The following is a 15,620-nucleotide window of genomic DNA, read 5'->3' as shown; positions in this document are numbered from 1 at the left end:
TATGACTCTATTAAGCCAAATGTTCTCCATGTAAGGCCAATCTTTCTTCATCTTTGCCTCTACCCACTTCCTTTTGCTGCTTTCCAATTATTTTGAAGCAAATACTAGGCAGCATATTCTTCATTTATAAACATTTTGATTAACTTCTGCTAAAGAAATGAAACTTTCTTTCTTTTAACTTAACCAGAATGCCATTAACACACCTAAAAACACCTAAAAACTTTTATCAAAACCTTCTAAGTAATCACATTTTCCTGTTTGTTTTTTTAAATTTAGGATTTAAATATGATTCATGAATTGTATTTCATCCATAAAATTTCCCTTCCATCTCTCTTTTTTCTCACCCTTTTAAAATACGGCATTACTGTTGGGGCTCATTCAGGCAGACGGTCCAGAGAGCCGTTAGAAACACGGCGAGGGGTGCCCTGCTGACCACCCACTCCATGGTCGAGGCGGAGGCCGTGTGTGACCGCGTGGCCATCATGGTGTCCGGGAGGCTGAGGTGGGTGCTGGCCAAGCCTGCCCTGGAATTCTAAACGAGACTTGCTGTGAAAGGGCCAGGCTTGCCCAGTGGCTCAGCGGTAAAGAATCCGAGATGCAGGTTGGATCCCTGGTTCTGGATCATCCCCTGGAGAAGGAAATGGCAACCTGCTCCAGTATTCTTGCTTGGAGAATCCCATGAACAGAGGACCCTGGCGGGCTACAGTCCATGGGCTCGCAAAGACCTGGACACAACTTAGCAACTAACACAGCAACGACATGAAAAGGGCAAAACCACTGTAACCAGCTGACACTCTTCCCCCCTCCCTCAGGGACCCCTTTCCCTACATCTGAAATTTAAGAATAACAGGACAAAATCCTAGGGGCAAGATTTTCCCAGCGTGTCTTCCTTCTTGTTCGCAGATGCATCGGCTCCATCCAACACCTGAAAAATAGCCTCGGCAAGGATTACATTCTGGAACTGAAACTGAAGGAGGCTTCCCAAGGGATGTCAGTCCACACGGAGGTCCTGAGGCTGTTCCCTCGGGCCGCCCCGCAGGAAAGGTGAAGCCGCTCTTGGTTGTGGAGGAGTAGGTTGGCTTTTTCCATCCGCGGTTCCTTCTCTGCTCTGTGAGCACTTCAGGGCGATTAGACTTCAGCATCAAGGGAGGGACCTCAGAAACAGATTTAAGTCTTCCTGATCATAGGAGATTTGTGAGAGTCCCCAGGAAGATGAGTTCCCCCCAGGGAGGCCTGGGGACACCGGCCTGGGCCTCCGCGGCCACCCAAGGCTGGTCCTCAGGTCTGGAGCGGGACTTGGAAAAACCGGAGAGGAAGTTCTGATGACCTGAATCTGCACAGAAGCACAGCCAGCCCGGGACACCTTCCCCAGGCTTCCCTGTAAATATTTAAAAGATATAAATATTTACCATTTTAAAGATGCAAGTGTTTAGGGTGAACCAGCCCCATCAGAAACAGCAATCGGGATCATCAAAGCGTGTGCCTTTAGTGGGGTTTTCCTGCCTCACAATGAAGAACGGAAGGGAATGTGTCTGTGAGCATAGAGGCAGAGGGGTGTGGTTTTTTAAGGGGAGGGCAGGGAGCTGGAGCAGGAGCTGAATTTGAAATTCCTTGTGGGGAGAAGCCATGGAAGAAGCAGGGCGTAACCCCCAGTACAAAGTAACGGAATTATCTAGCGGGGTGCAGGGACACGGACTCAGTCCCATTCCCAGACCCTCAAGCCGCGGCTTTGATGTAGATGAAGAGGCAGGAGAGCCAAGCTGGGTGGAGACCAGAGTCTGAGCGGCTTTGGGGCAGCCGGGGGCTTCACAATCTGTCGAGAACGAGCCATGCGTGGGGCCTGAGGTCTCAGCAGAGGTGGGACAAGGGGACCGGGGCAGAAATCAGCCCCGGCACTTCCTCTCCTTCAAGCTGGGTCAACTGCAGGTTGGCAGAAGCCATCGGGCTGCCTCCCTGCGGACCTCCAACGCCCCCGAGAGCGTTCCCAGGGGGAGGGCAGGCATGCGGCGTCTGTGCCCCTGGGAAACAGCTCCGGGCCTCAGATGGTTAGATGTTCTCAGGAGCCCATTTTACGAGCCCAACTCTTGCACCTCCCCAAATCTAGAAAAGCACCAACCTCCTTCATGGCGATGACGGCTCCTCGTGGTCAGCAGCAACTGTCACGAGACCAGCGGAATCCTCTGCAAAGAAACACGTGCCCGATTGCACGTACCCTCCCCTCCACCAGAATCACCTCCATACTGGCCTTGCCCCTCGGCCTCTTGGGAGCAGTGTCTCAGCGATCTCAGGCGCTGTCTCTCAGGCTACAGTCCTCATTCTGCCCCAAATCAAACAACTCACAACTCTCACGTTGTGCTTTTTTTTTAAGTGTAAAGCCGTCTCAATCCCTCACTATTATGACCCTCACTCTCAACCATGTCTCTTGCCTTCGCTTTCTGGTTACAAGGATGAAATGTTGGGATTAGTTCTAAATTATTCAAACTCATCAGAGGGATTCATTCAGAATGCCTATGTTCCACGAGAAATAGGTTTGAATAAACTAAACTGAGCATTGTGTTGCTCAGTTGCTAAATGGTGTCTGACTCTTTGAAACCCCGTGGGCTGCAGCACGCCAGACTCCCCTGTCCTTCACTATTTCCTGGAGCTTGCCCAAATTCATGTCCATCAAGTCGGTGATGCCATCCAACCATCTCATCCTCTGTCGCCCTCTTGTCCTGCCCTCCGTCTTTCCCACCATCAGGGTCTTTTCCAATGAGTCAGCTCTTTGCGTCAGATGGCCGAAGTATTAGAGCATAAATGTGATTAGAATGGATCATTTCCAGGAGAATTATCTCCAACCGCCAGCCAACAAAGCCACTACAAGAAATATCTATTGAAATTTATCTTATTGTTTCATATTGAAGCCAAATGTTAATTTGTATTCATTTTATCTGTTAATAAATTTTTTAAAATAATAAAATATGTTTACTAACTTTTAACATCAGCATTTATTTTGATGGTCATTTTCCCCCTTGAAACTCAAGATGAAGCGTGACCGTGTTTCTGTCTGCAGGTACTCCTCCTCCTCGACTTACAGACTGCCTGTGCAGGACGTTCAGCCCCTCTCTCAGGCCTTTCACAAGTTAGAGACAGGTAAGCATGGCCATTTTTAAATAAAACCTTTGAAGAATTAGTTCTTACCTTAATTATGTTCATTTTTCAATTGATGTACAGCTGATTTACACTATTATATTTGTTTCAGGCATACAAATTAGTGGTTCAAAGTTTTTGTAGATTATACTCCATTTAAAATTATTATAAGATGCTGGCTGTATTCCCTGTGCTGTACAGTATATCCTTGTAGTTTTTACTTTATGTGAGATATATATATATACACAGCACACCTTCTTTATCCGTTCATCTGTAGATGGGCACTTAGTTGGCTTCCATATCTTAGCTATTGTAGACAACGCTGTTTTTGAACATTGGAGTGTATGAATCTTCTTGAATTGGTGTTTTCATTTTCTTTAGCTATATATCCAGGAGTGGGATTTCTAGATCACAGAGTAGTTCTATTTTTAGAACAAGCTGCAAGCTAGGAGACGTTGGTAAAGCTATGTAAGCCCTGTGTGTCTAGATGGCTCGTCTCTAAGTGAAAGGTGGTGTCAGTGGCCACTTGGCAGGATTACTAGGAGGACTGAGTAACCTCACCTGGAAGAGCCTAGAATGGTGCCCGACTCCTCATGTCTGAGACGGAAGAACTCTCCGGCTTGCTTTCTTGCTCTTCCTAACACACCAGACACAGCTGCCTGCCCCTGCGCAGGGCTTCACACTCCGATCCTTCTTCCTGGAATTCTTCTCCTTAAATGTCCAGGCTGTTCCTCACTTCTCTTAGGTTTATGCTCAATTATCACCTTATTACTGTGACCTTCCTTAAAACCATCCTGGAAACATCTCTTATTTGCTAGATGTATCTTTTCTCCAGAGGAGCTACTCTTATTTACTTTATTACACGTGTAAGTGCTTCTTTAGAATGCAGACGGCATGAAGGCAGAGGTTTAGGCTTTGCCTGATCTCTCCTGCTCCGTCCCTGGCACCCAGGAGTGGCTCGTGCATAGAGGATCCTCAGTGTGTAAACGGTGAACCGTGCACCCATGAGTGTGTGTGGAGTGCATCTGATGGCCGGTCTCACGCAGATTTGCTGGTGGGGAAGCCCAGTAGAGAGACGGGCCTGGAGAGGAACTGGCTGTAGCACAGAGACGCAGGACTTTGAGATCTTTTTAAAGGGAATGAGATGGAATTGCAACCTTCCTCTGTGTAAGAATGTATCAGTGAGTTCCTCAGTCCCTCAAGGAACTTAGCTGTCTCCCCAAGATACACCTGCTAATAGGTTGGCTATGAAGTTCGTTTGTGTTTTTCCATAAGATGTTATGAAAGAACTTTGTGGCCAACCCAGTAATAAACCATATTATCAGTAAGTAATGTGAGAAAATTCTGATGTCAAGATGAGTTTAATATGCGTTTATACCGCTACTATGACTTCTCACTTCATTCTTTCACCAAGCATTTGTTCATTCTGTTCTGTGTTCCATTTATACTCATTACTGGCACTTTTATTTTAGATGACTTAGATGGTTGGTAATAAATAAATTGTAAACATCTACTACCAGTCTATTTTTTCTTTCAGTGAAACGTAACTTTAACCTGGAAGAATACAGCCTCTCTCAGTGCACCTTGGGAAAGGTGAGTCGTCCCGTGTGGTCTGGCATCCTTCCTGTAAATTTCACGTAAAAGTCCCGTGTATATTGGCTGTTTCTTTTGAGGCCAATCAACAGCTTGCTTATTGTTTTTCCTTCTTCTTTGCCTCCCATTCAGGTGTTCTTAGAACTTTCTAAGGAGCAGGAGCTGGGAAATGTCGATGAAGAGGTTAATACGACCATGAGATGGAAACTCCTCTGCCATTCTGAGGGCCCTTGAAGCCTCCAGCTTGATCATTCTCTGTTGATGTTATTTAAGCTCATGTCATATGTAACAATTAGCAGTATATATAATTTTAAAACGACTTCCCAGTTGGTGCTAGTGGTAAAGAACTCGCCTGCCAATGCAAGAGACACAAGAGACGCGGATTCAATCCCTGGGTCAGGAAGATCCCCTGGAGGAGGGCACGGCAGCCCACTCCAGTGTTCTTGCCTGGAGAATCCCACGGACAGGGGAGCCTGCTGAATAGCACAGGGAACCAGTACTCAGGGCTCTGTGGTGACCTAAATGGGAGGGAAATCCAAAAAAGAGGAGTTGTATGTATATGTATAACTAACTCTCTTTGCTGTACCGTGGAAACTCTAACAACATTGTAAAGCAACTATACTTTGATAAAAATGAGTAATAACAAAGACGTAGATTTTATAAACAAAAAATAAAATAAATTTAAAATTGTGTAGTGGAAAGGTTGTTTATGTGTGGTGTGAAACAGATTGCTTCCAATTTCAAGATGGTAGTTAGGCAAAAGGTAAGACCGGGGAAATATATCTCAAAGACCTAGTAAACTTCCAGTTAAAAAAAATTGACTAGAAGGCAGGCCATATTTGACCAATGTATTAGCTGAAATTTTCCTAGAGCTTAAAAACAGATACAAGTTCTTTGACTTTTTTTTAATGGAAGTATAGTTGATACATGGGGCTTCTCTGATAGCTCAGTTGGTAAAAAAAAAAATCTGCCTTCAATGCAGGAGACCCCTTTCAATTCCTGGGTCGGGAAGACCTGGAATAGGGAAAAGCTACCCACTCCAGTGTTCTTGGGCTTCCCTTGTAGCTTAGCTGGTAACGAATCCGCCTGCAATGCAGGAGGCCTGGGTTCGATCCCTGGGTTGGGAAGATCCCCTGGAGAAGGGAAAGGCTACCCACTCCAGTATTCTGGCCTGGAGAATTCCATGGACTGTATAGTTCATGGGGTCGCAAAGAGTAGGACACAACTGAGTGACTTTTACTTCCTTATAGCTGATGTATAATATTAGTGTCATGTATATAATGTAGTGATTCAAAATTTTTACAGATTATACTTCCTTTAAAGTTATTGCAAAAGCTTGGCCCTTTCCCTGGGCTGTGTAGTGTGTCCTTGCAGCTCACTTATTCACACAGTGGCTTGTGCCTCTTGACCCCTTTTCCTTCCTTACTCCCCTTACCCCGCTGGTGACCGCTAGTTTGCTCTCTATATCTGTGAGTCTGTTTCTGATTTGTTTTATTCAGTCATTTATTTTTTTAGATTCCACACATAAGTGATCACATATTCCTCCTTTACTACCCTGTCCAACAAACCCTAAATTTAAAAATTCTGTATGACCCCGTTGGATGCTGTTGTGTTCTCTGACACTTACAGGTGAGGAAAGTGAAGTTTCCAGAGAAAATCGCTTGCCAGCACTGCACAGCCCGTAAGAAGCAGGGCTAAGGTTTCAAGGTCAAATGTGCTGAAGGACGTCCTCGGGGGCAGGAAGGGAGCACGGTGTCCAGCTCAGGCCGTGGAGGGAAGACAGGTGGAGACGCTGAGTGTTAACATCTCCCAGAGAGCGTAGGCTTAGATACATGGGCCAACGTTAAAAGGTGAGCACCAGTAGGACAGCATACCGGGAGGTTCTCACTCAGAACTTTCCAGAAGAAGAGAAAACAAGAGCAAGGAGAGGAACAGAGGGAAAACACAATCTGTGTAGGAATGGGGAAGTGGAAAACCACAGGCAAGCTTAATTTAGACACTATCCCATCAAACGCCTGGGTGAGGTGGACTGCTGATCCTACGACATACATTCCTTGTGGAAAGTAAAAGATTTGCAGAAGAGGTGAAAGAAAAATAAAACTATTCTGCTCCATGAGACATCCCAGAGGCAGATCATGTTGTTTAGTCACTAAATCATGTCTGACCCTTGCTACCCTGTGGATGGTAGCCCGCCAAGCTCCTCTGTGCATGGGATTGTCTAGGCAAGAATACTGGAGTGGGTAGCCATTCCTTTCTCCAGGGGATCATCCCAACCGAGGGGATTCACCTGCGTCTCTTGTGTCTCTTGAATTGGCAGGCAGGTTCTTTACCTCTGAGCCACCTGGGAAGCCCAGGCAGATCACAGAGAGAGGCTAAAAGATGCCCAAGAAATGGGACCGCAAATAAGATTGGAGGACAGTAATATGTCATACAAAGGGTGTGGCAAGACAAAAAAAAAAAGTTCATAAAGCAGGACCAAGTAAAATATTAGTATCTACCAAAACCCAAATGTAGGCAGTGCAGCTAGGTCAGGAAGGGTGAAGGGCCAGAGCAGCAAAGACTGGAAAAGAGCAGCGTCCCCACCTCTCTCTCTCAGGCTCTGGGCTGCTGCGTGCTCTCTTGGCAGATCAGGTCCTTACACTTTGACCTGGCGCAGTTTTGAGGGCTGCACACAAGTCCCACAGCCCCAGGTACTCTGCACAAATCGCCAGGAGAGTGTCCAGGAGGAGGCGTTAGCTCCATGCAAAGGACAGCATCTGACGTCCAGCCCTGGAGAAGACTGCTGCAAAACACAGGAAGCAAAGTCAAGGAAAACCATAAAACGCACGCACCTCCCTGAGACTCGCGGAGGGAAAAGAGACATACGGAGGGCTCATGACACGGCACTTGTCATCTGAGCTCCCAGGCTGAAGGCGGGGTTTAACCCAGGTTCTGTTGCTCGCCAGCTGTTTGATTTTGTGCAAGTTATTTAAGCTCAGGGACTCACTTTACTCATCTGTGAAATAGGAGTGATTGGGCTTTCCAGTGAAGGGGATATGCTATGCATAGCCCTGTGCTATAATTAACGGGGCGTCTTTGAAAAATAAGAATGACTTTCTCATCAGCCCCAGGCGAAGGGCTGGGAGCAGTAAAAAGTACGTCGTGGAAAGACATCTTGAAAACAAGATGTTGAAGTACTGATGTGACTGATGGAAAACCATCAGTGACTGTTCCCGTAATCAGAGCCTCGAGGGAGTTGCTGAGAAAGGGCATCACTAGCCAAAAAGCTAAACAAAGTCCTGAAAGGCCTAAAGGTTTGACATTGAGGACTGTGCATTGTATATCTTTATCCCCGATCTGAGATTGTAAAGAACAGATATCTCTAGAGCATGAACAAGGAAGTAGAAGTTAACAGTAAAAGACACATGAGGATCAGGATCTGGGTTTTGCCTGAGAGTGCCATCAGCCCTCTGATCCCCACCTTATTTCTGAGTCTTCTTTTTCTTTATTCTTCTGCGGCACCGCTCCCTCGGGTCGGTTTGTTGTTGGGCTGATCCCGACATCCAGGTGGCTCAGAGGTGAAGAATCTGCCTGCCAATGCAGGAGACACAGCCCTGGGTTCCATCCCTGGGCAGGAAGATCCCCTGGAGGAGAGCATGGCAACCACTCCAGTGTTCTTGCCTGGAGAATCCCACGGACAGAGGAGCCTGGTGGGTTACAATCCAAAGCGTCTCAAAAGAGTCAGACACAACTGAGCAGGCACGTGCATGATAATGCCCACCTCGTGAGATTCTTATGTTTATTCAATGTGGCAATGTTTCACTGTGCCTTGCACATAATAAATACCATATGTGATTGCTTCATAAGGACATTACGCTACAAAATTAGTGCTATTCCACTTTTGAAATCCCAACAGGACAGTTGTTTTTTAATTGGGAAGCGGAAACCAAAGCTTATTTAGAAGAGTGCAGACATGACTTGATCAAGAAAATGTTGAAAAAGAGGATTAATGAGGGTGTGCTTGCTGTGTTACAACACTATAAAGATTACCACATGGTCAAGGAAGAGGCCAGCGTGTTGAAAGGAATCCAGTCCAGAAGCCAACTGGGGTCAGAAGACATAATCTCTCTCCTAGATACAAAGTTCATCTGAAAACAAAATGTCCACATTATATTCTCTGGCAGGTGTTATTAAGTATGATAATTTTGTATCTTCTGCAGAAGACAGCAGCCATACAGAAACAATCAGAGCCTGTCTTTGTTTGACAGTCGTAGGCATTAGTGAGTTCAATCTGCCTCTATTTTGCTAGCCTAGCCATTTCTGGACTCATACAATTCGCAAGAGAATAAATATGAGAGAATGGGAGGTAAATGAGGAAGATCTCATGTGATTATCACAGCCCATAGGAAACGGATGAGCCTACTTGGTTTGAGAATTACCCGCACAGCATATACCCTCACGGGTGTTTTCAGGAAGCAGTTACAGTACAGGGGGACGTAACAGACCCACACAGCGAGCAGAGACACGCTGGCCCCTACTCACCTTTCTTCTCCACGAATTATACTTTCATGAAATTACAATTTCATGGAATTTCATGAGCAACTTTCTCACTTTTTTTTAGAATTGCCTCATCTTTGATTTACTTGAAATGCTCAAAAAAAGAACGGCAGCTCTTACCTGTTAAAAATGTTTCTTCAATAATATGAAAAACAAGATGTCCTAAAAACCACCGGCTGCTTACAGAGAAAGTAAAGCCGCTTTACAGAGAAAGTCTGCCTTCTGGCACTTTTGCAGAAACAAGAAGCTCGTAGCTCTTGGGAGGGCAGGTGCTTTTAGGTGACGTAGCTCTAAGGACTCTCGTATTCCCCACTGCAAGAAAGATGCCGCAGGTAGCTTGCATGCAACACAACTCAGATGAAGATGAAAATTCAGTTCATTTTGTTCCCTTAAAAAAAATTACATTCTTCATCGCCATACTTCTATATCCAGATTTTAAGAACTAAACTTCAATGGAGACTTTTGAGTTGCTTTCTGGCCCGTTTCTGTATTTGTCTTTTTTTTTTTTTTTTTCGAATGGGTACATGAGTGCTTCTCACAGGCATCCCCCGGGCTCAGCACAGTGTGTGTGAGTGTGTGTGTGTGTGTGTGTGTGTGTGTGTGTGAGCTGCTCAGCCGTGCCCAGCTCTTTGCGACCCCATGGACAGTCGCCCACCAGGCTTCTCTGTCCATGGGATTCTCCCAAAACTACTGGAGTGGGGTGCCGTTCCCTTCTCCATGTCATTTTTTTTTTCTTTTTTACTTGTCTCTGCTCTGTTCCGAACTGTTTCTTTACTTATGTTTCTTTAAAAGACTGTGCTGGGAGTCAGCTCTCCCATGAGGGCCTTGCGTGAAAAAGCGAATTGGAAAAGACTAGCTTCTCTTTGATTTGATAGTACTGAGGCTCGCTGGGTCCAGCCAGCCATCTGCAGCCACGAACTCCCTGCTGAGGAGCTGGCGGGGAGACAAAGAAACGGGAAACTGTAGAGAAGTCGCCACGTGATGTGAGCAGAGTTTTTGGCAGTCTGGCTGAATTAAGACCATAGTCCTTTTCAGAAACCGTTCTACACGGAACTATTCACAATAAACATGAAATTAAAAGCGTGATGTAGCAGTGACCCAAAAGGAGTGTGAATTGTTCCCCAGGACCCGAGGAGACCCGTGGAGGAACTGTTTCTGGAGTCTTGCTCCAGCTTTCCTGAGAGTAAGGTAACCTCTGAAAATGTGGTTTTGCAAATGAAAATATAACGTGTGACTTCGAACAGGGAATGCCAAACACTTGGATGAAAACTGTAAGATGCAGGATGTTGTTAGCAAGTCATTTCGATTTTTCAAATTATCTGAGTATTTCATATTGTATTGTAAATAACCACTTGGAGAACCAAGATTTATTTAAATTTTTACCCTATGACTAAAGCATGTTTGGACAAATAGCATGTTTTGTCTAAGAGACTATTGGATAAGCTGAAAGGAATGAGACTTTATGTTGCCTCTTTACAAGGATGAGCTATATTTCTCAAACTGTAAGAATTACTTATTCTTTTTTATTCATTTTCAGTTTTGCTGCCAGAGGCTTTATATGCATTGGGGGGATACATGATTTTCTGAGTATTAATTTTTTTTTTAACCAGAGACCTAAGGTTCTGAGGATTTAAATGATGTAAATGGCTTCATCAAGAAACCTTAAGGCTATATTTTCACTGACCTTGTTTATCATTCTAAATTTTTGTGAAATTTGTTGTGTAACATGTTTATTCTCTGAATACTGGGAATTCTGTCTGAATAGGAAATGACTGGCTTTTATAGCCAAGTTATTATTTCTAGATCACACGGGCTCCTATTCAGAGCAATTTAAGCTAAATAGATGTTTTGTGTAACTACAGTGAATAGTATTTTTATTTCTGACCAGGACATGCCGTGGGGAAAAAAAAAAATCAGCCTTAACAGTTAAAAATGCCACAATCATGACTAGATCATGTTCATCATTCTTTAAAATGTTCTCCAGCACACGCATTCATCCACAGCAAGAAAGTAGAGGAGGCCCCAGTGTTAACCCTTCCAGACACCACAGTCTACGGCACCACTGGTTTCCTAACCAGAAGTGTTTCATATCCGTGTATATTTTTTTCCTTTTTGTTTGTTCCTGGTGCACCGGGTCCTTATTGCCATGCAGGCTTCTATCGAGCCGTAGCCGGGGGCTTCTCATCACACTGCTGTCTGCTGGCGTCTACTGTCGTAGATCACGGGCTCCAGGGCCCTCGGGCTTCAGTGTTTGCAGCTTGCAGGCTCTAGACACAGGCTCAGACTCACAGGCTCAGTGGCTCTGCACAAGCGGGATCTTCCCAGACCAGGGTGTGAACCAGTGTCCCTTGCATTGCAAAGCAGATTCGTAACGACCGGGGTACCAGAGAAGCCCTGGAAATATTTTGGTTTGGTTTTAGTCACAGTCTCCAGCTGCCACAGTCTGCTCTGATGCTGACATTATAATCAGGAACTCATCCACATAGCTTCTAAATCCTTCCTTCCTTACTGGACAGGTTCTAAACCTGAATCCATGCCCTCTTGTGTTCTACCAACAAGGTACAGCCGAGACGGAATCTCCAGTCACCTTCTCTGTGTGTCCCGAGGCCCTCGTTCTAGACCAACCAACTTTAGGGTCTCTTCCGTCTTATTCCCTGACTCCATGTTCTCAGACTCCTCTTTTGCTCCCGGTGTTAGTTTTTTTATCGCTGCTATAAACAAATGGCCACACACTTAATGGCTTAACACACAAAGAGATGTATCACTGCACAGCTCGGGAGGTAAGAAGTGGGACCTGAGTGTCACTGGACCAAAATCAAGGCGTTGGCAAGGCTATGTTCCTTTCTGGAGGATGTAGGAGAGAATTCTGTCTTCTTATCTTTCTTGGCTTCTAGATGCATCTGTGTCCCTGGCTCATGCCCTTCTTTCTCCATCTCAGAAGCAAACAACAGGTTGAGTCCTTGAAACAGCACTTTAGGGGTTTCCCAGCTGGCGCCAATGCAGGAGACGCAAGAGATGCGTGTTCGATCTCTGGGTGGGGAAGATCCCCTGGAGGAAGAAATGGCAACCCACTGCAGTATTCTAGCCTGGAAAATTCCATTGACAGAGGAGCCTGGTGGGCTACAGTCTATGGGTTTGCAAAGAGTCGGACACGACAGAGTGACTGAGCACACACACACCACATCGCTTCACTCTGACCTCCTCTTCTGCCTCCCTTTTGCACGTCTAAGGACCCTTGTGGTGACGCTGGGTCTGCCCTGATGATCCAAGCTTATCTCCCTGATTTGAAGTCAGTTGGCTGCCAACCTTACAACAGACTGCTGCCTTTACCCTCCTGTGCCCCAGGCGCATCGTTTCGTAGCAAGGTCTCAAGAACTTGGCAACCTGGGTTAAATCCCTGGCCTGTGGACCTGTGTTTGAGCCTCAGTTTCCCCATCTGTGGAATGGGGAGAATAATATCCCAAAGATTTATTGGAAGGGTTGAACTAATTTTAATAAAACACTTGGCGCTACCTGGAACATAAAAATAGCATCATTAACTATAGTTAGTATTATTTCCTTCCCAATCTCTTATATTCAAACTACTTCCACTTGCTCATTGTTTCAGCTGAATGATTGAATGATTGGTTCAAACAAAGTTCCTGGCTGTTTTGATCATTTATTTTCCTGAGTTTAAAACTCCCGTTTCATGTGCTACCTCCACTCCCACCCGTTTTCTAAGTGAATGAAAGATTCTTTAAATTCAATGGTTGTTGTTGTTCAGCCCCTCAGTCATGTCTGACTCTTTGTGATCCCATGGACTACAGCACGCCAGGCCTCCCTGTCCTTCACCATCTCCTGGAGCTTGCTCAAACTCCTGTCCATTGAGTCGGTGATGCCATCCAACCATCTCATCGTCTGTCGTCCCCTTCTCCTCCCGCCCTCAGTTTTTCCAAGCTTCAGGGTCTTTTCCAGTGAGTTAGCTCTTTGCATCCGGAGAAGGCAATGGCACCCCACTCCAGTACTCTTGCCTGGGAAATGCCATGGACGGAGGAGCCTGGTAGGCTATAGTCCATGGGGCCGTGAAGAGTCAGACACGACTGAGCGAGTTCACTTTCACTTTTCACTTTCATGCATTGGAGAAGGAAATGGCAACCTACTCCAGTGTTCTTGCCTGGAGAATCCCAGGGACGGGGGAGCCTGCTGGGCTGCTGTCTATGGGGTTGCACAGAGTCGGACACGACTGACGCACCTTAGCAGCAGCAGCTCTTTGCATCAGGTACTTTACAGTTTTCAAAAGTTTCACACACATTAATCATACACTCCCATGACCACCCTTTCCCCTACCCACTCCCCCGTGTCTCCCTCCCCTTTCTCCCCACTGGCAACCACTAGTTTGTTCTCTGTATTTGAGAGTCTGTCTTTTTTGCTTTATTCACTAGTTTGTAATATTTTTTAGATTCCACATACAGTATTTGTCTTTCTCTATCTGCCTTATTTTACTTAGCATAATGCTCCCAAATCCATCCATGTTGTTGCAAATGGAAAATTTTCATTTTTTATAACTGAGTAATATTCCATCCTCTTTAGCCAGCCTCTGTTGGTGGACACTGGGCTGCTTCCACACCCTGGCGACTGTAAATAATGCTGCTGTCAACACCGGGGAAGTGACAGTGAGAGTCGCCCAGTCGTGTCCGGCTCTGCGACCCCATGGACTACACAGTGCATGGAATTCTCCAGGCCGGAATCCTGGAGCGGGTAGCCTTTCCCTTCTCCAGGGGATCTTCCCAACCCAGGTCTCCCACATCACAAGCGGATTCCTTACCCAGCTGAGCCACAGGAGAAGCCCGAACACTGGGGTGCGTGCATCTTTTCAAATCAGTGTTTTTGTTATTTTCAGATAAATACCCGGAGCAGCACCGCTCAGCCATACGGTAGTGCTGTTTTTAGTTTTGCAAGAAACCTTAGCAGGACTCTCCTCAGTGGCCGCAGCCATGAACGTTCCCAAGCACAGTGCTCAAGGGTTCCCTTTTCCCACACCCCCATCAACATTTGTAATTTGTGGTGTTTCTGATAATGGCATTCTGACCGTGGTGAGGTGATATCTCATTGCGATTTGGGTTTGCCTTTCTCCGATGATTACCGATATGATACTGAGCGTCTTCTCTCCTCGCTGGAAAAAAGTCTCTTCAGCTCTTCTGCCCACTTTTAATAGGGTTGTTTGTTTTTGGGGGGGTTGAGTTGTAGGTGCTGGTTATATATGTTGGATGGCTATTGGTCACCTTTTCATTGTCCTGGATGTTCTCTACTGCACGCAGTATTACTTAATACGAACTTCCCAGGTGGCTTATTGGTAAAGAACCCACCTGCCAATGTAGGAGACGCAGGTTCAGTCTCTGGGTCGGGAAGATCCTCTAGAAAAGGGAATGACGACTGACTCCACTATTCCTGGGAAATCCCAAGGACAGAGGAGCCTGGCGAGGTATAGTCCATGGGGGTACAAAAGAGTCAGATAGGACGGAGCAACTGAGCATGCATGCATTAATTAATATAAATGACATAGTGGTATCACTTTCAACCTTCTTTTCCAGTTTTTAAATTGGCACTGTATTTTAAAATCTCTTCTCATGGATCAGTGGGTACTGATTTACCGCCTCTGAATCCTACCTGGTATGCTATGAACTGTATCCATTCCAATTTGATGGCATTGCACCCCGATACTCTACATTATGAAGGGCATCCTGGTACAGGCCCCCACGTGCACACATGTGGGAATTTCCTTGGCATACACACCAGGAGCAGTACTGACAGGGGGATGTTGCTAAGCAGTAACAAGCTGGTGATGAATCACTAGAATGTCTGTGTGGCCTTCTCCCGCTGGCAGTAACGTTCCTTTATCCCTATTAAAGAACTGAACACTTGGCTCTGTTGCACTCTCTAATTTTCTCAGCCTAATGAGGAATCAACGTGCAGTAGGCGTGCGCACACTTGTTTGGAGTCTTCTTCTGTTTGACCCTGAGCGGCGTCGTCCCTTCGCGTGCTCTTCAGCTCTCCTGGCTCCCTTTGCTCCTCACGCGATTGGGAGCAGCTGCTGTGATGCTTCTCTCTGGCTGCGTTGCTCAATGTTTTCTATGCCCAGCCCTCACATTTTCTCCCTTTACTTTCTCCTTTTAAAATAAACAGGTCAGGATGAGCAAGAGGCACTTCAGCGTGGGCCAGCAAACGAGGGCGCTTCTTGGCAAGAATTTTCTTAAGAAATGGAGGATGAAAAGAGAGACCTTATCGGTACGGTTCAGAGTCTATGTCATCTCATATTTAAAAGAGGACAGCATACCTTTTTGGGCACAAACACTCTCTCTGTTTTCTTTACTCTTTCATAGACA

At 45.8% G+C, this 15,620-nt stretch overlaps 2 protein-coding genes and 1 long non-coding RNA gene across 21 annotated transcripts in view; 2 read left to right on the top strand and 1 right to left on the bottom strand.

Moving 5' to 3' along the window:
• ABCA6 (ATP binding cassette subfamily A member 6) overlaps window positions 1–5,147 on the top strand; it is a 67,157-nt gene extending 62,010 nt beyond the window's left edge. For 8 of the 10 annotated variants that reach the window (XM_025279371.3, XM_025279369.3, XM_025279368.3 and 5 more), the window contains 5 exons: window positions 383–502; window positions 904–1,044; window positions 3,053–3,132; window positions 4,667–4,722; window positions 4,855–5,147. In XM_025279371.3, the coding sequence (XP_025135156.3) occupies window positions 383–502; window positions 904–1,044; window positions 3,053–3,132; window positions 4,667–4,722; window positions 4,855–4,956 (499 nt within the window). In that variant the 3' untranslated portion in view covers window positions 4,957–5,147. Of the gene's footprint in view, window positions 1–382; window positions 503–903; window positions 1,071–3,052; window positions 3,133–4,666; window positions 4,726–4,854 lie in introns of those variants that run through there. The other 2 variants (XR_003107627.3, XM_025279373.3) reach the window with 2 other exon arrangements.
• A 699-nt stretch (window positions 5,148–5,846) lies between these two features.
• Window positions 5,847–9,917, bottom strand: LOC123332491. The gene is made up of 3 exons (XR_006549259.2): window positions 9,379–9,917; window positions 8,183–8,849; window positions 5,847–7,504 (listed from the first exon to the last, which is right to left on the bottom strand). It is a non-coding gene; the product is annotated as an uncharacterized LOC123332491 (long non-coding RNA).
• Window positions 9,918–10,126: 209 nt separating this feature from the next.
• The window catches only part of ABCA9 (ATP binding cassette subfamily A member 9), a 54,151-nt gene continuing 48,657 nt past the window's right edge, over window positions 10,127–15,620 (top strand). For 5 of the 10 annotated variants that reach the window (XM_044938501.2, XM_044938499.2, XM_044938500.2 and 2 more), the window contains exons 1-2: window positions 10,127–10,446; window positions 15,421–15,522. In XM_044938501.2, coding sequence (XP_044794436.2) covers window positions 15,495–15,522 — 28 coding nt within the window. In that variant the 5' untranslated portion in view covers window positions 10,127–10,446; window positions 15,421–15,494. Of the gene's footprint in view, window positions 10,447–14,042; window positions 14,097–15,420; window positions 15,523–15,620 lie in introns of those variants that run through there. The other 5 variants (XM_044938502.2, XM_044938495.2, XM_025279376.3 and 2 more) reach the window with 4 other exon arrangements.

This window comes from Bubalus bubalis, chromosome 3 (assembly GCF_019923935.1).
Source record: "Bubalus bubalis isolate 160015118507 breed Murrah chromosome 3, NDDB_SH_1, whole genome shotgun sequence".
Lineage (NCBI taxonomy): Eukaryota > Metazoa > Chordata > Mammalia > Artiodactyla > Bovidae > Bubalus > Bubalus bubalis.
The sequence above is the reverse complement of the archived record's forward strand: the minus strand, read 5'-3'. Positions and strand labels throughout refer to the sequence as shown.